The sequence below is a fragment of the Mustelus asterias genome, chromosome 7 (genome assembly GCF_964213995.1).
Source record: "Mustelus asterias chromosome 7, sMusAst1.hap1.1, whole genome shotgun sequence".
Taxonomy (NCBI): Eukaryota; Metazoa; Chordata; class Chondrichthyes; order Carcharhiniformes; family Triakidae; genus Mustelus; species Mustelus asterias.
The window spans coordinates 127,618,495-127,637,502 of record NC_135807.1 but is presented as its reverse complement, the minus strand read 5'-3'; the positions used below and the strand labels follow the sequence as shown (position 1 = coordinate 127,637,502).

The following is a 19,008-nucleotide window of genomic DNA, read 5'->3' as shown; positions in this document are numbered from 1 at the left end:
GCAACCTGCAAGATTGCCCAGGTCCCAAAATTTCTCAATTTAAAAAAAGGACCGTTAACTTTTGCCCGTTAATGACAGCTGTGCGCTACTGTGCCACCAGGCTGTTCAGATCTGGCAATTTATAAATTACAGGTCACCTTTCCATCTTCCCCAGATCATTTTCAAGTTCCTCAAGGAGTTTAATAAATTGGAGACCAATGGGTTCCCTGTTCCACCTCCCTCTCCCTCTCCCCCTGCAAACCCTTTGAAAACTGTGTTGTGTTCCAGAGTCAGCAGGATGCAGCAAGGCAAATATCAAATCACGCCCACAGGAGGATCAAGACTGAGACAACTCCTGTATGATACAGACTGCACCGGAGAGGTGCGAATACAGAAAGGGACATATTCTCAGCACAACCTTTGGACAAATTATAAACCTTTTTATTAAAGTGTTGAGTACTAATATAGAACATTCATAGAATTAATGGAAGAATAACTGAAGATAATGAACAAATATAGCTGGGAAAATTCATTACTGCTTTTATAATTGTACATTATATACACTTTAAATATAGAACACAAATTTCAGATGCCAACATATGATCAAAGAGGAGGGGGGGGGGGGGGGGTGGGTGTCATTAAAGGAAGATACGTGTCTTGTTTGGCACAAATTAAGTTTCATTTCCTCAAACCAGGGATGAAGGAATATAATATAAAAAAAACAAATTAAATGTATTGGATCCTGCTGACTGCACCAAGTTTGTTTCACCAGCTCTCTGTGTGGTGGCAGCACTTTGTAAATTTGGATGCAAGTAACATCCAGTGGTTACAAATCACGACTGCAAATAATTTCCACTCAAAAATATATACCCATAAAATTAGGAAAAATGTAGGAAGTGGGCAATCATTTTATAGAGGGGACTTGGAAAACCCACCGTAGAATCGCAGAATCCCTACACTGCAGAATGAGGTCATTCAGCCCATTGAGCCCACACCGGCAACAATCCCAACCAGGCCCTATCCCCATTACCCTTTTTACTCTGCTAATCCTCCCCGACATTAAGGGGTAATTTAGCATGGCCAATCAAACGAACTCACACAGCTTTGGACTGTGGGAGGAAACTGGGGTACCCGGAGGAAACCCACGCAGACACGGGGAGAATGTGCAAACTCCACACAGTCACCCAAAGCCGGAATTGAACCCAGGTTACCCTGGCACTGTGAGGCACAGTAAGTAGTCTCACAACACCAAATTAAAGTCCAACAGGTTTATTTGGTAGCACAAGCCACAAGCTTTTGGAGCGCTGCTCCTTCATCAGGTGCTAACCACTGTGCCACCCCACTGAAGATTTGTGTCTTTTTTCTCTCCTTATGTTAGATCACAGCTAGTTTCTGCCTTTTTAGCTTCTTGTTTCAGTTGACAACATTTGTTCACTGTTGATCTAATGTTCCTTGCTGCTGGAATCTTATTTCCATCGGTTTTGCAGTCCCTTTGGAGGCCAGTTTAATATAAAGAGCCATGGCTAACAAACTAGCTGTGAACTAATGAAACTCGCTCACAACACTAGGTTCGAATGGCATCCGCAATTCAAATTCTGGTGCCTACATGAGATCAATACCCAGCGATATGCACCATCAATGTGGTCTTACTCCTGGCCCCCTTTTTTTTTTAAATGACTATATTGCCTCAAAAATATGATCAGTTTCTGAGATATGATTTGATGATATTGGAATGTTTTTTGCAGTAATGAAATCATCAGGCAAATCCAAATCTTAGTTACTACAAGTAATGTCTTACTTAAATGCAGTCACGTAAAGATAATAATTGAATCTCCCATTCGCTTTAACAAAGGAAAGCATGCCTTCAAAAGAGGATAGTGGTTGAATTTCTGCATGGGTTCCTCAATCACGGGGTCATTGCAACTCTTCCTTCCAAGTTACAGTGAATGATGAGAAGAACCCCTGTGGAAATGCCTCCAGTGTTGAAGACGACAGCGAGAATGAATTGACCAAATCCCTTGCTTGTCCCCCCAACAATTCCCAAGCTCGGGGAGCAATTAAAGCTTGGGAACACACATTCTTCAAATGCTTTAGGTACAACTTTGAGTTTCAACAATTAAACAGACAACAAGAAGCGCTTCATTAACAGCAATGTGACGAGCCCATTGCCACAAGCCATCATCAACGCTGTTTAAAACCTGTGTCCAATTTGCACTGCATGACAAAAGCCATTTTATGCATACATCGTAATCATGTGCTTGTTAAGTATATTGCAGTTACATAGTTGGATCACAAGTCTACAAAGTGTGAGACTGACAGACAGTCACTCTGCTACTCAATTGGCCACAGGAGGGGTCTTGACTCTTTCGACAACAGTATCCGTTCTTCAGACACGACAATGAGGTAAATGTCCAACTATTGCAAAGGCTCAGTGTGAATTTCTCTTCTTCGTCATCTTTTATCGTTTTTACATGTCGTTCAGTAAACAAGATATTTAATTTCGGAATAAATGAGAGGAAAAATAACTGAGCATGCCCGATAGACAATAACACTACCATTCACCAAGGCCCGTGGTTTCAGGTACCATGGCTCTCTCTTGAACGAGAAATAGATCGCGTAGAGTGCCACCGCAAAGAAGTGTCCAATCAGAGTCATTGGTTCAGGAGAAAGCCTAGCAGAAAGAAAGGCAGCAATTAGTCACGGGCAAGAACTATTTCAGGTAACGTTGTCAGTGTCTTCTTCAGCAGAGAGTGAAGGTTGTAGTGTTATCCCTGCAATGGTACAACATTCTGAGTCACATTTCCATCTTGAGATGCCTTATGCCTGGTAAAGTTAGTTTATGAGGTGGAGATGCTGGTGTTGGACTGGGATAGGCTGAGTAAGAAGTCTCACAACACCAGGTTAAAGTCCAACAGGTTTATTTGGAATCAGGAGCTTTTGGAGCGCTGCTCCTTCATCCTCCACTCACCTAATGAAGGAGCAGCGCTCCGAAAGCTCGTGATTCCAAATAAACCTGCTGGACTTTAACCTGGTGTTGTGAGACTTCTTAAAGTTAGTTTAGTTTAGTTTATTTATTAGTGTCACAGGTAGGCTTACATTAACACTGCAATGAAGTTACTGTGAAAATCTGCTAGTCGCCACACTCCGGCGCCTGTAGGGAGAATTTAGCATGGCCAATGCATCTAACTTGCATGCCTTCCGTCTGTGGGAGAAAACTGGAGCACCCGGGAGAAACCCATGCAGACACTGGGAGAACGTGCAGACTCCACATAGACAGTGAGCCAAGCCTGGAATTGAACTCAGGTCCCAGGCACTGTGAGGCAGCAGTGCTAACCACTGTGCCACTGTGCCCTTACATCCATATCAATAACATTCCATAGCTTTGGGGGATGAAAGTCATGTACATTCACATTTCTTTTTATTTTCTCTGATCTGTTTCTTCCACTGTTGTTAATCTTGACGATAACCTTACTGTTTGGTCTCATGGAGCTGGAGCCCTGACACAAAAGGTCCATGTTTTTTTTTATTATACAGTGCAGGAGGAAGCCATTTGGCCCATCGAGTCTGCACCGATCACAATCCCACCAGGCCCTATTCCCATAAACCCATGCATTTATCCTAGCTAGTCCCCCTGACACTAAGGGGCAATTTAGCATGGCCAATCCACCTAACCTGCACATCTTTGGACTGTGGGAGGAAACCAGAGAACCTGGAGGAAACCCACACAGACACGGGAGAATGTGGAAACTCTGCCCAGACAGTGACCCGAGCCGGGAATTGAACCCAGGTCCCTGGCACTGTGAGGTAGCAGTGCTAACTATTGTGCCACCATGTTGAGGTGGTGCAGGCTGGATTCTCCCAATGCTCTGTGAAGATACTGAATGGAGATCAGGTAGCTCCTCGGGGGAGACAGTAAGAGTCGTCACTTTGTCACTCTGTTCCAGATGACTCACCTGCTGAATCAGGAGTATGGGATGCAACAGGAAATGGAGAAACCACAAGCCTCACTAACTCATCCGCCTTCAGGTTTTACTTCTGAAGCTGGAGATCCACAGGGATAAGGTTGGCCAGTATCGTGGCTGCTGAGTTTGAGGGACAATGTTCTTCATCCGGTCATTCAACTGGCCGGTGCGGAGTGGGTGGGGAAGAGGGGCACGGTGGTGCAGGGACAGACGATCAGATTTGGGCCTAACAGATCTGCGCCGAACCCGAACAAGTGCCGGAGTGTAGCGACTAGGGGATTTTCACAGTAACTTCACTGCAGTGTGAATGTAAGCCTACTTGTGACACTAATAAATAAACTAATTGAACCAGCACCAATAACTCGATGGTGCAACATGAATGGCTGATTTCAAAGGAACTGCGGGGGCCCCTGGCAGATTCCAGTCCTTACAAACACTGAAACCAACAGTAGTGTTCACATTTCTGCAATCTATTCAAGAGAAAGGCTATCTCCAGACATCTCTGAATGCAGGATTCCTGAAGCAGCATCAGGTAATTTCCGCTGTTCATACCAATAGTGTGACTTGGCTAAACATGTATAAAATTGAGGGTGGAGTTCAAAGTTGTCCACCTGAGGTGAGTTTGGAGATGGTCTCCCCCCCACTCCCCCATGTGTGGGAGAATACAGAGTATTCAACCAGCATCAGGTGGGGGGGTGGGGCGGCTTGCCATCTGGGGAAGCACCTAGTCAACCTTCTTGGGTTTGCCCAGAGCCTTCTGAAAACTAGGGATGTCCTTTGTTCAAAAGCACGCTGTGCCCAATAGAGGGACCTGGCATGGGAAAGGGGAGGGTGGGGAAGGGAGGGGGGCTGTAGGAAGACCTTCCCTTGCTCTCCTCACTCTCCCCCCACCCTGTTTGGTGGCCCCACCTCCCTGTTTAATAGTGATCCTCTTGGTGGGTCCCAGTGCAATACCAGCAGTGACCACAAGGCTCCCAGTGGTGCCGCCGGTTCTGCAGAGCTCCCAGCCTCTTGATTCCCAGGGGCAATGCAGAGATTAAAGCTGGAATTCTCTGACCGCGCCCACGGCTGGGATTCTCCGGTTCTGCTGCAGTGAATGGAGGTTTGGCTGAACGCCAAATTCTCCATTCTCGCTGGCAGCAGTGGCAGGGCGTACGAAACCCCAGAGAATTCACGCCTAAATGTTCCCAGTGGAGCTGGGAGCCCTGTGGCAGGGATCCCGCTGCTAATTACAGACTGCATTACATTGGGGCACCCAGGGATCCCAGTCAGTGGGAGTGGCACCAGATCTGGATGACGAATCATCTGCTGATCATGTTAAAATCTTCCCTGAGTTGGAATAATGGTGATTTTTCAGCCTTTGTTAAGAGAAAGCCATCTCCAGAGATTTCTTCAAAAAGGCAAATAATTTTCAGCATTTGGACTTACACAGATAACAGTCCCACTGGTCCCGTCACACACTGTCCGCCCAGTTTGAAATAATGGAAGCATGCCTTCCGGAGTTGATGGAGCGAATCTGGAATTAAATAACGAATGTTACGTAGATTTTTGTTTATATTAATAATGTTCAGTATTTTGTATAAGTATTGACATGTATTTCTATTAGAAAAATTAAAATTAAACATAGAAACACAGAAGATAGGAGCAGGAGGAGGCCATTTTGGCCCTTCGAGCCTGCTCCGCCATTCATCACGATCATGGCTGATCGTCCAACTCAATAGCCTAATCCCGCTTTCTCCCCATAACCTTTGATCCCATTCGCCCCAAGTGCTGTATCCAGCCACCTCTTGAATACATCCAATGTTCTGGCAAACTGCTTAACATAATTATGTGTGATTATTATTGCAACCAAATTAAATTTTTGATACCATTTAACAAACGTGCAATGCAATTTCTGTGTTAATTCTAGTTGCAATGAAAAATGAGAAGGCACGCGGGATGAGAAACAACTTGCATTTATATAGCGCCTTTCACTGGAGCATCCTAATACAAACCCTGACACCAAGCTTAATAGGGTAATACTAGGGCAGTTGACCAAGGTTTGGTCAAAGGTGAAGGTTTTAAGAAAAGTGTTAAAGGAGGATAAGCGAGGTGGACAAGTGAAGAGGTTTAGTGGGAGGAATTCCAGAGCTGGAGACCCAGGCAGCTAAAGCGCAACCATCATTATTAGCGGAGAATTCTTTTTAATTCATTCATGGGACGTGAGTGTCGCTGGCTGGCCAGCATTTATTGCCCATCCCTAGTTGCCATTGGAGGGCAGTTGAGAGTCAACCACATTGCTGTAGCTCTGGAGTCACATGTAGGCCAGACCAGGTAAGGATGGCAGATTTCCTTCCCTAAAGGACATTAGTGAACCAGATGGATTTTTCCAACAATCGACAATGGTTTCATGGTCATCAGAAGATTCTTAATTCCAGATCATTTTCATTGAATTCAAATTCCACTATCTGCTGTGGCGGGATTCGAACCCGGGTCCCCAGAACATTAGCTGAGTTTCTGGATTAATAGTTTAACGATAATATCACTAGGGCATCGCCTCCCCGAAATCGGGGATGCTCAAGAGGCCGGAATTAGAGGAGTGCAGAGATCGGGGATGGTGGAGATTACAGATGTAGGGAGTTGGGGGGATTTGAAAAGAAGGATGAGAATTGTAAAATTGAGGCCACATAAGGTGCAGGCTTGATGGGCCAAATGGCCTCCTTCTGCACTGTTGGGATTCTATGGTTCTATAACACATTTGAGTGAAGGAAAATCAAACCCCCTCTTTTCCTGCTGGAGAAAATGCACGTTTGAGAGAGTCTCCTGCTCCCAGGAGTCTGAGCTTACCATCTGTAGCAGCAAATAGTTCGTACAGAGCTTGAGCCAGAACGTTTACCACAAAGGAATGGGACTTCTTCCTTGTCCAGTGAAATTTCTTCTTAGCCTGCGAAAAGTCACAACAGAGTGGGTAAAATTTCTTTCCAAACCGCTATCCAAACTATGGGCTCATTGCCAACCTGTGCCAGAAACCTCGGAGCACACCCGCGGCTGGAATTCCCCAGTCACGCTGCAGTGAATGGAGTTTTGGCTGAGTGCCAAATTCCCCATTCCCAGCGGGATGGCCACGGACAAGGTCAGAGAATCCAGTCCTTGGTGTCCAATTAAGTTTATTTATTTGTGTCACAAGTAGGCTTACATTAACACTGCGATGAAGTTAAGGTGAAAATTCTCTAATTGCCACACTCCGGCGCCTGCTCGGGTACACTGAGGGAGAATTTAGCATGGCCAATGCACCTAACCAGCACGTATTTCGGACTGTGGGAGGAAACCGGAACACCCGGAGGAAACACACGCAGACACGGGGAGAACTCCACACAGACAATGACCCAAGCCGGGAATCGAACCCGGGCCCCTGGCGCTGTAAATTGAGTCTGTGTCTTTATATGCTCTGTTTGTGAACAGAATTCCCACTCACCTGAAGAAGGGGCTAAGAGCTCCGAAAGCTTGTGTGGCTTTTGCTACCAAATAAACCTGTTGGACTTCAACCTGGTGTTGTTAAACTTCTTGCTGTGAGGCAGCAGTGCTAACCACTGTGCCCACGTGTTAAGCGTATACTTAGGCATGTCTGTCACGGTGTGGCATATCATACAGCATGGCCAGGATTTCCCCCTCCCATTCACGTCAGGTGGATTCGGTGATGGGAACAGAAAATATCATGAGAAAGAAGAGCAAAGTTATTTTCAGTCGGTGTGAAAGCTTGATGCGATTGCCTCCTCCCCCTGTCAGTGACGGGCCGCGCTTCCTGATGGTCAATGTCAGGAACATCATTATAATATTTCTGTATATCATTATCAGGCCTGCACGCCGGAATTAGCCCCATCCACCCCCCCCACAAAAAATCCATCAATGGTGGCACAATGACGGAATGCTCTATAAAGACGTGCACCTGACAAGCAAACCTTGCAGGGGAGCTCAGGTGAGTGCAGCGCTCAGCGGGGAGAAGGTTATGCTCTGGGCACTGCCCTGGCAGCGGCCCACCTCCCCCCCCACCGCTCGGTGCTACTCACCTGAGCAAGCGATGGCTGAGTGGTATTATCGCTAGACAACAAATCCAGAAACTCAGCTAATGTTCTGGGGACCCGGGTTCGAATCCCGCCATGGCAGAGGGTGGAATTTAAATTCAATGAAATAAAAATCTGGAATTAAGAATCTGCTGATGGCCATGAAACCATTGTCGATTGTGGGAAAAACCCATCTGTTTCACTAATGTCCTTTAGGGAAGCAAATCTGCCGTCCTTAGCTGGTCTGGTCTACATGTGACTCCAGAGCCACAGCAATGTGGTTGACTCTCAACTGCCCTCCAAGGGCAACTGGGGATGGGCAATAAATGCTGGCCAGCCTGTGACACCCATGTCCCCCCAAATGAAAAAAACAAAACCAGAGTCACAGTAGATCACAGGAATCCCTGTGGAAAATCAAGTCTCAACTTCCTGAATTATGTGTGGTAGAAAAGATGTCTCACCTTTAGCACTGCTTCATTATCGCAGAGGTCCGGAATTTCACACAGCAGACTTTTCCATATCCTCACATCGTTCAACACTACGCTCATCCCACCCCCTGTGAGAGGATGACGCATGTTATACGCATCACCCAAAAGGAGCACGCCTGGATAAAAGATGTAGCAACCGTTATATTACAACAAGTTCACCCAAAATGTGTTTTGCTTTTCCTCCGCTGGTCATTATACTGGAATACCTGGAGACAGGTCGCATTTCCATAGTTGAGTTTAGGTTTTATTTACAATAAGACCAGAAAATGCTGGAAAATCTCAGCAGCATTTGTAGAGTCTGTGAAAAGGGCCATCCAGCCGCGAAACGTTGGCTCTATTCTCTCTCCACAGAGGCTGTCAGACCTGCCGAGATTTTCCAGCACTTTCTGTTTTTGTTTCAAATTCGAGGTTCTGCTTTTATCATAGGTTTTATTAACTTTGATTCAGAAAGTGATGGTTAGACATGCGTCCTGTGTATCAAACGCCGTGGGTTTTGAAGAGGTCTTTTAACAGAGTCATCATAGAATGATAGAATCTCTAAAGTACAGAAGAGGCCATTCAGCTCATCGAGTCTGCACCGACTCCCTGACAGTGTATCTTATCTAGGCCCTCTCCCCCGTTCTATCCCCGCAACCCTCACACATTTCCCAAGGCCGGATTTGAACCTTGGAACTGTAAGGCAGCAGTGCTAATCACTGTGCCATGTAAGGGGAGTAATTTTCAGTGAAACCTATGAACCTATGAGATGTGTCCATGGTCCAACACCCATCTCAGCCCCCCTGGACTTCCCCACCACTGAAATTTAAAGGTCAAGTTTAACCCCTGTAGCCCAGGAAAACCTGGATGAAAATCTAACTCACAACACCTTCTGACCCAGGGGCTTCAGGGCCCTTTTGTCCGTTGTGAGTGCTTGGTGGGAATATTTATCGATGTCACCTTTGCTGCCTTTTTTTATTTATTAGTGTCACAAGTAGACTTACATTAACACTGCAATGAAATTACTGTGAAAATCCCCTAGTCACCACACTCCGGCGCCTGTTCAGGTACACTGAGGGAGAATTTAGCATGGATAATGCACATCCAGCACATCTTTCGGACTGTGGGAGGAAACCGGAGCGCCTGGAGGAAACCGACACAGACACAGACACAGGGCAGACACAGTGCAGACTCTGCACAGACAGTGACCCAAGCCGGGAATCGAACCAGGGTCCCTGGTGCTGTGAGGCAGCAGTGCTAACCACTGTGCTACCATGCTGCCCATATGTGCTGACATGGAATATATTCAATGGTACTTTGCAGAAATTAAATGTTGCTAAATATTGGATTGAAATTTTACCCGTTTTTTTCACAAGGCTGATTAAAATGACTGACAGATTCCAGATTGCTTTTATATTGAATGACTATTATGGACAAAGTTATCACTGAACACAAAAGCATTTCTTAACTAAAACTGTGCTTGGAGCAACACCTTTATAGTAGAGATTAAGCCCTTTGCTTTGAAATATGGCTGCTGAACAAATATTTGGGTCCACTGCACCATAAGTACTTAATTACATCTTAAATACTTTTTTAAGAATTAAAATCTTTCTTAAATACACTGCGGCACGGTGGCACAGTGGTTAGCGCTGCTGCCTCACAGCGCCAGGGACCCAGGTTTGATTCCAGCCGATGGTGACTGTCTGTGTGGAGTTCGCACGTTCTCCCCATGTCTGCGTGGGTTTACTCCGGGTGCTCCGGTTTCCTGGCACTAAGGTATGCAGGTTAGGTGGATTAGCCGTGATAAAAGCCTGGTGTTATGGGGATAGGGTGGAATGGAGGGCCTGGGTGGGATGCACTTTCAGAGAGTTCAGAAAGAAATCTCACAACACCAGGTTAAAGTCCAACAGGCTTTTCTGGAGTCACGAGCTTTCGGAGTGCTGCTTACTGTGCCCACCCCAGTCCAACACCAGCATCTCTACATCATGGCTTTCAGAGAGTTAGTGCAGACTTGATGGGCCAGTTGGCCTCTTTCTGCATTGTAGGGATTCCATGGTTAACATCTGAACAGAGTGTAGAGAAGATGGAGAGAATCACACTTATAACTAACAGAGATGACCTGATTTTACTTCTGTCTAAATGAATAGAAGCTAAATGAGGTGACATCCCTTTGGAGTTGACGTGATCCTCCCAGTCCAGTCTGCTTCCTACACTGCTCTATACCCAGACCATGATGAGCACCCAGGTGGTAAAGACAAAAATCTGTCTTGATTCGAGATGAAGGCAAAAATATCCTATCTGGGTTTGTACAAGTTTATAAACTCTATGGATACGTGAATGGCATGGCAAATAAGAATATGAACTTGCTAAGTTAAACCCTGCTTATTAACAGGCTTTACCTGGCTTATTCACTGGTGATGGCGGGAGGAAGCTTGCTGGCATGGTGCGTAGGCGATCGTTCTGGACTGAGAGTAGGAATGGTTCTTTTATGTGCTCTGTTGAAAAGATTGACAACAATAAAAACAACTTCAGGAATCTCAGCTAAACCCCCATCTCACTGGTATTTATTGGCTTGCCCTTCTGATCACGGCTACTATTACACATCACATGCTTCGCAGGTAAGTGGATTCATAGCAACATAAGCATTGGGGTACATTAAGATAAAACATAACCACGCTATTAAGTACATGGTACTGTTTTATGCAAGGTTTTGAGGCAAGTTCTCATGAAATTTGAACCTGGCTAATTGGGGTAATTTTCCTGACATTGCGCTCTTACGGAGAGCCTCATCCACTTTCCCCACAACAGTGACAGTAATTCAGAACTACTTCATCAGCTGTGAAGCACTTTGTGTGACGTTCAGAGATTGTGTAAGGGGCTATATAAATGCAGACCCTTCCTTTGTGTCAGGAATTCAGATGTGTGCTCTCCATTATTTTCTATGCATTAATTTTATGGAGGAGGTATAATTGTGTGGAAAGTGTGCTAACGTTCTGCCGAGTGTTCCCAATGGTTGCTGTTAAATGTGGGATTTTTGTAGAATTTCCCTGTTCTGCTTTGACAGCTGCGGGATATCCTGGTGGTGAGGTTAAGAAGACCCATTGATAGAGACCTGGGATGGAGCCACCAATTCACACCCTCAGTCATGGGTAACGTAAGGCCCAGGGTGGACCAGGAACACTGGAGGGAAAATCAAAAGATTCAGGCTGGAATTTTACCATCCTGCCCGCCACGGGAATCGGAGCGAGCGAGGGGTGGACCATGGAACCAATTCTGGCCTCAGATGACTGTGTGGAGTTTGCACATTCTCCCCGTGTCTGCGTGGGTTTCCTCCAGGTGCTCCGGTTTCCTCCCACATTCCAACGATTCCGTTGACCTCGGGAGGGGTTTTACAGTTTCAGGACGAGTGAGGCTATAAAATACCACCCTCAAACTCTCAGAAGGAAAGAGACATGCAGTTGTACCTGGAAGCTGTGGATAGATTTTCTCAATCATATAATCTTTAAGATGTCTTGGCATTTCTCCTCTGATGTCCACTAAGACTCGTGTTTCGTGAGATGAAATTTGATAAATAAGAATCGGACTTGGGTTGGCAAGGACAAGTTCAGCATAGTTCAGCTTGAATTGTAGTGAGTCCTACAGTCACAAACACAGACATTAAATAGTAGCTATTAGCATTATTTTTCTTTGAAATTAGTTCATTTTTAAAGAGTGCATTGATAGTGGAATTTGATTTCTTTCATCATCTGCACCTTTTAAGAAAATTAAACAATTGCAAGGGGTTGCATGAGCCTCCATAAAGAAAATCCAACTATTAAAGAGTAACTTACCAAACACTATTTATTCCAACACTGAGTTGAGTCCTGAATAGGCAAACCTAGTCAATTGAATACAACCATTCAAGATTCTGAACATTAGTTAAGTATTTCTTGTTTAATTTAAGTCCTAGTGACAAGTAGCAAGGACTGATTAGGGACAGTCAGCATGGCTTTGTGAGTGGAAAATCATGTCTCACAAATTTGATTGAGTTTTTTGAAGGGGTAACCCAGAAGGTAGATGAGGGCAGTGCAGTTGATGTTGTCTACATGGACTTTAGCAAAGCCTTTGACAAGGTACAGCATGGTAGGTTATTGCATAAGGTTAAATCTCACGGGATCCAGGGTGAGGTATCTAAATGGATACAAAATTGGCTTGATGGTGGTTGTAGAGGGTTGTTTTTCAAACTGGAGGCCTGTGACCAGCTGTGTGCCTCAGGGATCAGTGCAGGGTCCACTGTTATTTGTCATTTATATTAATGATTTGGATGAGAATATAGGCGATATGGTTAGTAAGTTTGCAGATGGCACCAAGATTGGTGGCATAGTGGACACTGAAGAAAGTTGTCTCGGATTGCAACGGGATCTTGATCAATTGGGCCAATGGGCTGACGAATGGCAGATGGAGTTTAATTTAGATAAATGTGAGGTGATGCATTTTGGTTGATTGAACCAGGGCAGGACTTACTCAGTTAATGGTAGGGCATTGGGGAAAGTTACAGAACAAAGAGATCTAGGGGTACATGTTTATAGCTTCTTGGAAGTGGAGTCACAGAGTGGTGAAGAAGGCATTTGGCATGCTTGGTTTCATTGGTCAGAACATTGAATACAGGAGTTGGGACATCTTGTTGAAGTTGTACAAGACATTGGTAAAGCCACACCTAGAATACTGCGTATAGTTCTGGTCACCCTATTATAGAAAGGATATTATTAAACTAGAAAGAGTGCAGAAGAGATTTACTAGGATGCTACTGGGACTTGATGGTTTGAGTTATAAGGAGAGGCTGGATAGACTGGGACTTTTTCCTCTGGAGCGTAGAAGGCTGAGGGGTGATCTTATAGAGATCTATAAAATAATGAGGGGCATAGGTCAGCTAGATAGTCAATACCTTTTCCTAAAGGTAGGGGAGTCTAAAATTAGAGGGCATAGGCTCAAGGTGAGAGGGAAGAGATGCAAAAGTGTCCAGATGGGCAATTTAGAGGGTGGTGAGTGTCTGGAACAAGCTGCCAGAGGTAGTAGTGGAGGCGGGTACAATTTTGTCTTTTAAAAAGCATTTAGATAGTGACATGGGTACGATGGGTATAGAGGGATATGGGCCCAATGCGGGCAATTGGGACTAGCTTCGGGGTTTAAAGAAAAGGGCGGCATAGACAAGTTGGGCCGAAGGGCCTGTTTCCATGCTGTAAATCTCTATGACTCTAGGAGTATGACTTGGTTGTAGGCAATTCCCAACAATATGTGGGGTGTGATTTCACACCGGAGAGGTCTGGCAACGAACTTAGCACTTTAGTTTCAGACTATATTAATTCAGTCTCCTCACTAAATTCGATTGGTTTCTCTACATCAGCAGGTTGAATAACCCCGTATCTTCCATGATCTAATTCACAATCAACGTTGTTTTAAAAGATTAAGTGATCCACAAACTAGTACAAGAGTCAGCATGAAATTCACTGGGTTCCTTTGCCATCGGAAGTACAGCAGGGTGAGACTTGTGGCTGCCAATCCTTCTGCCTGTTGGGGACGGAGGGGAGGTTTTTTGTTTTTACCTATGTGGATGAAATGCCACAAGAAAATCTGATGGGGAAGGTTTTGTCTTTTTGGCAGAACTTGCTAGATATTCCTTCCATAGCACTGCTGCCTCACAGCACCAGGGACCTGGGTTTAATCCCAGCCTCGGGTCACTGTCTCTGTGGGGTTTGCACATTCTCCCTGTGGTCTGCGTGGGTTTCCTCCGGGTGCTCCGGTTTCCTCCCACATTCCAAAGATGTGCGTGTTAGGTTGATTGGCCATGCTAAATTGATCCTTAGTGTCAGGGTAGATGTGTGGGGTTACGGGGATAGGGTCTGGGTGGGATTGTGGTCGGTGCAGACTCAATGGGCCAAATGGCCTCCTTCTGCCCTGTAGGGATTCTATGAACATTCTGCAAGAAGCAGACAAAGCTGTGTCAGGTTTTCAGTTCTGCACTCCAGCAATACCACATTCAAGGCCCATGCAGCAAAGATAAAAAATCCCGCCTGCTGTCATTTTAATGGTTGAGGCAGATGGCTCATATCTAAGGAGATGCAATAGAGACATGTCCTCCCGAGTTCCTGAGAGAAAGTGGGGAGCAACACCTTGTCACTCCAATTGGGAAAGTCAATGGCCCTTGTTAGGTTGAAGGTGAGATGGTCATGATCATTCTTATCTTCTATTTTCCCAAGGGAAACTACAACCTGCACCTTCTGCATTGCACTGCAAGACCCACTTCCGAATCCATGTCTGCTCCCAGCTGGACTGAAGGATGAAGGAACAGTAACAGGCAGACAGGTGAATATAGCAGGAAAGTGCCAACTAAGGACATCTTGTGAGTTTGGAGCAGGAACCTGACAGAGGCAAGTCTGGGCATGTGGTGGTTGATCACTTGACTGACTCTGTATAAGAGAATGACCCTCAGAGCAAGAAAAAAAGCCTACAATCTGGGAGCCATCGTTATAAAAGGAAGATACTGAACTCGTAGCTCAGAGAAGATATCTACATCGAGTGACTAAAGTCTGGCCAACCCCCTCACCAGTACGGGTAACACCGAGACCTCAGTAATGAGTCTGAGTCAACTCTGCACTATAGTTTCATAAATCACGATTAAGCTAGCTCTTCTGAATAGAGTTGTACTAAATTTAGATGTCTTTATTGTGTCGACCTAAGCCAGTTGAGCAGGGTCTGGGTCAACAGAACTCCAAGAGTAGCCAGAAAATACCCCTTGCCTTGACCCCAAAGCCAGCTGCAGAGGTGATAGGCAGGCAGAGGAGTCACCCACCCGCTCACTGGTCCAAATTCGGGCTGTGATGTTTTTGGGTCAGAAACTTGAATGATTAGAAAAGATTGTGCTAGTCAGCTATGTTTGAAAACGTGTCAATTTTCTGGGCTGTAGACTTTGCCTTTGGTGAGAGATTGGAGAAAGGCTTCTTATACCATTTCTCCAGGATTTGCACTAATCTTTAGGATTTAGGAAGGATGCTCAGGAGCAATTTTGCAGCAGTTGTTTTACTAATCCATACAACAATAATGACTTAGTAAAAAAAAAACACTGACAAGGCAAGACACAGCCCCATAAATACCCACTGGCAGCACTCCGATCCCATTTACCAGGTGGTCTCATCACAGATCCTTCTCGGTATGACAACTCACAATCCTGCTGAGCTGCAGAAGATGGAAGCTAATGGGTATTTTCTACTAGCCACTAATGTCAATGTATAAAACCTATTTTGGAATTGCGCCACCTTTTCACACACGTTGGTAACCAGTGGAATATATATCCAAAGGCTATTGAGGTTAAGAAGCTGATGCTGAATAAAACGTACGGAAACAGAATTAACTGTGTGCATTTCAAGCTAGATGCAGTATGCAGACAATATACACATGCAATGCATGTTTCAACAGATTTACCTTCATAATGCACCCTACAAAATGCGATGAAACGTTGACTTTGCTCTTCACCAGATTTTTCCTGAATTTAGAGAAGTGTCCATCAGCAACTACAGTCAATGGACAACAGAGTTCCTGCAATTAGAAAAATATTTCAGGCTGGTTATGTTCCAATATGTGAAGCTCACAACGGGATGAGATGCCAGGTTTCAGGGCTACTGCCTTACTATCATTTTAACACCACACTGATGCTCGGCGCAAATTCAGAACATATCAGGAATCGAATCTGAGATCCTCCCGGCTTGAACGACTGAGTCTCACATCACGAGCTTCATTTATTCATTAAAATATAAAGGATAATCTGGAAGTCATTTAATACCTGAATAAGAGTTTTGTAAAGTGGTGCTTGGATTTTGTACATGGCCAGAACATTTTAAAAGGTTTGATGCATTGCAATTGTGAGTTTGAGTGAGAATTAGGCAGTTTATCCACAGCTGAATAGAACATAAATACAGTAAAGTTTATTTATTAGTCACAAGTAGGCTTACATTATATTTAATGTAAATATATACTGTATTACTTACACTGTAATGAAGTTACTGTGAAAATCCCCTAGTCACCACACTCCAGCGCCTGTTCAGGTACTACACTGAGGGAGAATTTAGCATGGCCAATGCACCTAACCAGCACATCTTTTGGACTGTGGAAGGAAACTGGAGCAAACCCGCACAGACATGGGGAGAACGTGCAGACCCCACACAGACAGTGACCCAAGCCAGGAATCGAACCCGGGTCCCTGGCGTTGTGAGGCAGCAGTGCTAACCACTGTGCCACCGTGCCATCCAATATGTAGCATATTGCAGAGGTAGGTTTACATCAAAACCTTTCTTGGGTCCGTATCAACTGCAAAAAAGGTAAAATCAGCTAAGTAGAAATCCTGTAATGAAATGCTAACTGCACTCCATACCATTCGAGGCAATTCTTTGGCTGACATTCCAAGATATTTGATCAAAGGTGTATGATCAGTATCACAGGTAGTTTCTTGATATTAAATGTCTCAATCTACCAATCAAGGATTTAACTTATTTTGTACACCATTAACTCAGAATAATACTTTGAGTGAAAGGCTATCAAACTGAAAGGGTCACCTTGTTTCTATCTCCAAAATGCTTAGTTCATCAATTATATTTCAGTATAATACTTAACCAGTGAAAGCAGGTGAAACCAATTCAGAATAAACTCCCCTAACTGGGCAGAATTTTAACTTTAAAATGGGCCAGGGGTTAAAGCTGAAAATTTGTTTCCTGAACCAAACCTGCCCATTTAACTTTTGTAATATAGTTCCTTTAGATGTCTCAATGATGTGATTCTGAGACTTATATATTTAAACATGATCTGTTTATTCTTAGTCTTTAACTATTTACAGATCCCAGGTTACTGTCAAGTAGGTAAGCTGCTTCCAGAGTGTTCTCTCTAAGTTTCTTACCAGGTGACTCCATAGATCATACCATGGACTCCAATCTCATGTTAACCCATGCTCTGCCAAGCATCTTTGCATTACAATAACATGAACACAATCTCAAAACAACTGATGCTAGATGTTGGGTGAGTGACCCACCCGATCCAAGCAGATTTTAAACTTTTAAAGTTGTCAGTTGGGTTTCCCCCAAGTGTTGAGAAACCTAGCAGCTTACTCGAGGCGAGAGCTTGGCGGATTCAGAGGTTAAATGGCTTTACTTCCACCTCCTGGATCCAGATGTTCACCTGAGGATCCTTCACAATTGCTCACTCTCCAACTACCTTCTCTTCAAGGGTCCCGCCAGGCCGCAACTTCTCTATCACTAGGCCAAGCTTCCAAACACCACCAGGTCCCAATCCCTCTACTATCACCAGGTCCTGAACTCTCCACCCTACCAAGGACTCAAGAGTCCCCCACCTTCCCCTCACCCGAAGACTTTGATTCTCCCAACTCATGCCCCAATTTCACCACCTGTGTTCTATCTGCCAACCTGAGGCCTCCGATTCCTCACCCTCCCCTCCACCCCTGGCCCTGATAACCTCCAAGGCCTTCAACCACCTCCCCTTTCAGCCATCAGATCCCTTCAGCATCACCATACCCTGATCTTCTCTTCAGGTTCAGCAGCCCTCACTATCGACCACCCTCTTCCTACCCACCCCTGGTCAATCACCCCTCATCCCCCAATTGCTATTGATCCACAACTCCTGCCCCTCCATCCCTGGCACAAATATACCTGCTGCTGTGACCATCAGAGATTGGCTCCCTGCTTGTGGAGGCTCAGCCTCCAGTCGATCAGGCTGGGTCACACGGTGGAGAAGGCATTACCGAGGTTAGAAACTACACCGTATGTTGGGACAGCCAAATAGGGTGGCACAGTGGTTAGCACCGTTGCCTCCCAGTGCCAGGGATGCAGCTTCGATTCCCGGCTTGGGTCACTGTCTGTGTGGAGTCTGCACATTTTCCCTATGTCTGCGTGGGTTTCCTCTGGGTTCTCCGGTTTCCTCTCTCAGTCCAAAAGATGTGCATTGGCCGTGCTAAATTCTCCCTCAGTGTACCTTAACAGGCGCCGGAGTGTGGTGACTGGGGAATTTTCACAGTAACTTCATTACGGTGTTAATGTAAGCCTACTTGTGACACTAATAAATAAACTTAAACTTTAAATAAAACTTATGCCCACTGAGTCTCCGGATCTGGCCTACTCGGGGTAGAGATTTATTTTCTGGCCCAGCTCTGCCCTGTCCAAGGTGAGTCCAAAATAAGCCCTCGCTAAGATTTTGTGTGAGATTTGCCAGTTTCCTGCTGTGCTTCCACAGGGGGGGGGGGGGGGGGGTGTGGCGGGGGGGTGGAGGATGGGGGATGGCGGGTGGGGCGGGATGTTGGGGGGGGGGGTGGTTGGCTGGTGCTTAATGTGACAACTTCAGGGTAAGGGGAGCTTCCCTGCTCCTGTGGGCCCCAGAGGACATACCTTTGACTAGCAACTGAAGCAACATGAAGAAGCCTGAAATCTTCTCCAACGAATTGGTAATAAATCTTATAATGAGACTCAATTTAGGAGTAGCCCAAATGTGTGCACAGATTGGGCATGAGTCATCCCATGGCTAAATTTG

At 45.3% G+C, this 19,008-nt stretch overlaps 1 protein-coding gene across 2 annotated transcripts in view; it reads right to left on the bottom strand.

Annotated features, from left to right (window-relative positions):
* Nucleotides 1-398: 398 nt before the first annotated feature.
* Nucleotides 399-19,008, bottom strand: part of sqlea (squalene epoxidase a) — a 34,645-nt gene continuing 16,035 nt past the window's right edge. For both annotated transcript variants that reach the window (XM_078216813.1, XM_078216812.1), the window contains exons 6-12: nt 15,904-16,017; nt 11,910-12,081; nt 10,845-10,940; nt 8,443-8,585; nt 6,768-6,864; nt 5,370-5,457; nt 399-2,650 (exon numbers count right to left, since the gene is read on the bottom strand). In XM_078216813.1, coding sequence (XP_078072939.1) covers nt 2,458-2,650; nt 5,370-5,457; nt 6,768-6,864; nt 8,443-8,585; nt 10,845-10,940; nt 11,910-12,081; nt 15,904-16,017 — 903 coding nt within the window. In that variant the 3' untranslated portion in view covers nt 399-2,457. The remainder of the gene's footprint in view (nt 2,651-5,369; nt 5,458-6,767; nt 6,865-8,442; nt 8,586-10,844; nt 10,941-11,909; nt 12,082-15,903; nt 16,018-19,008) is intronic.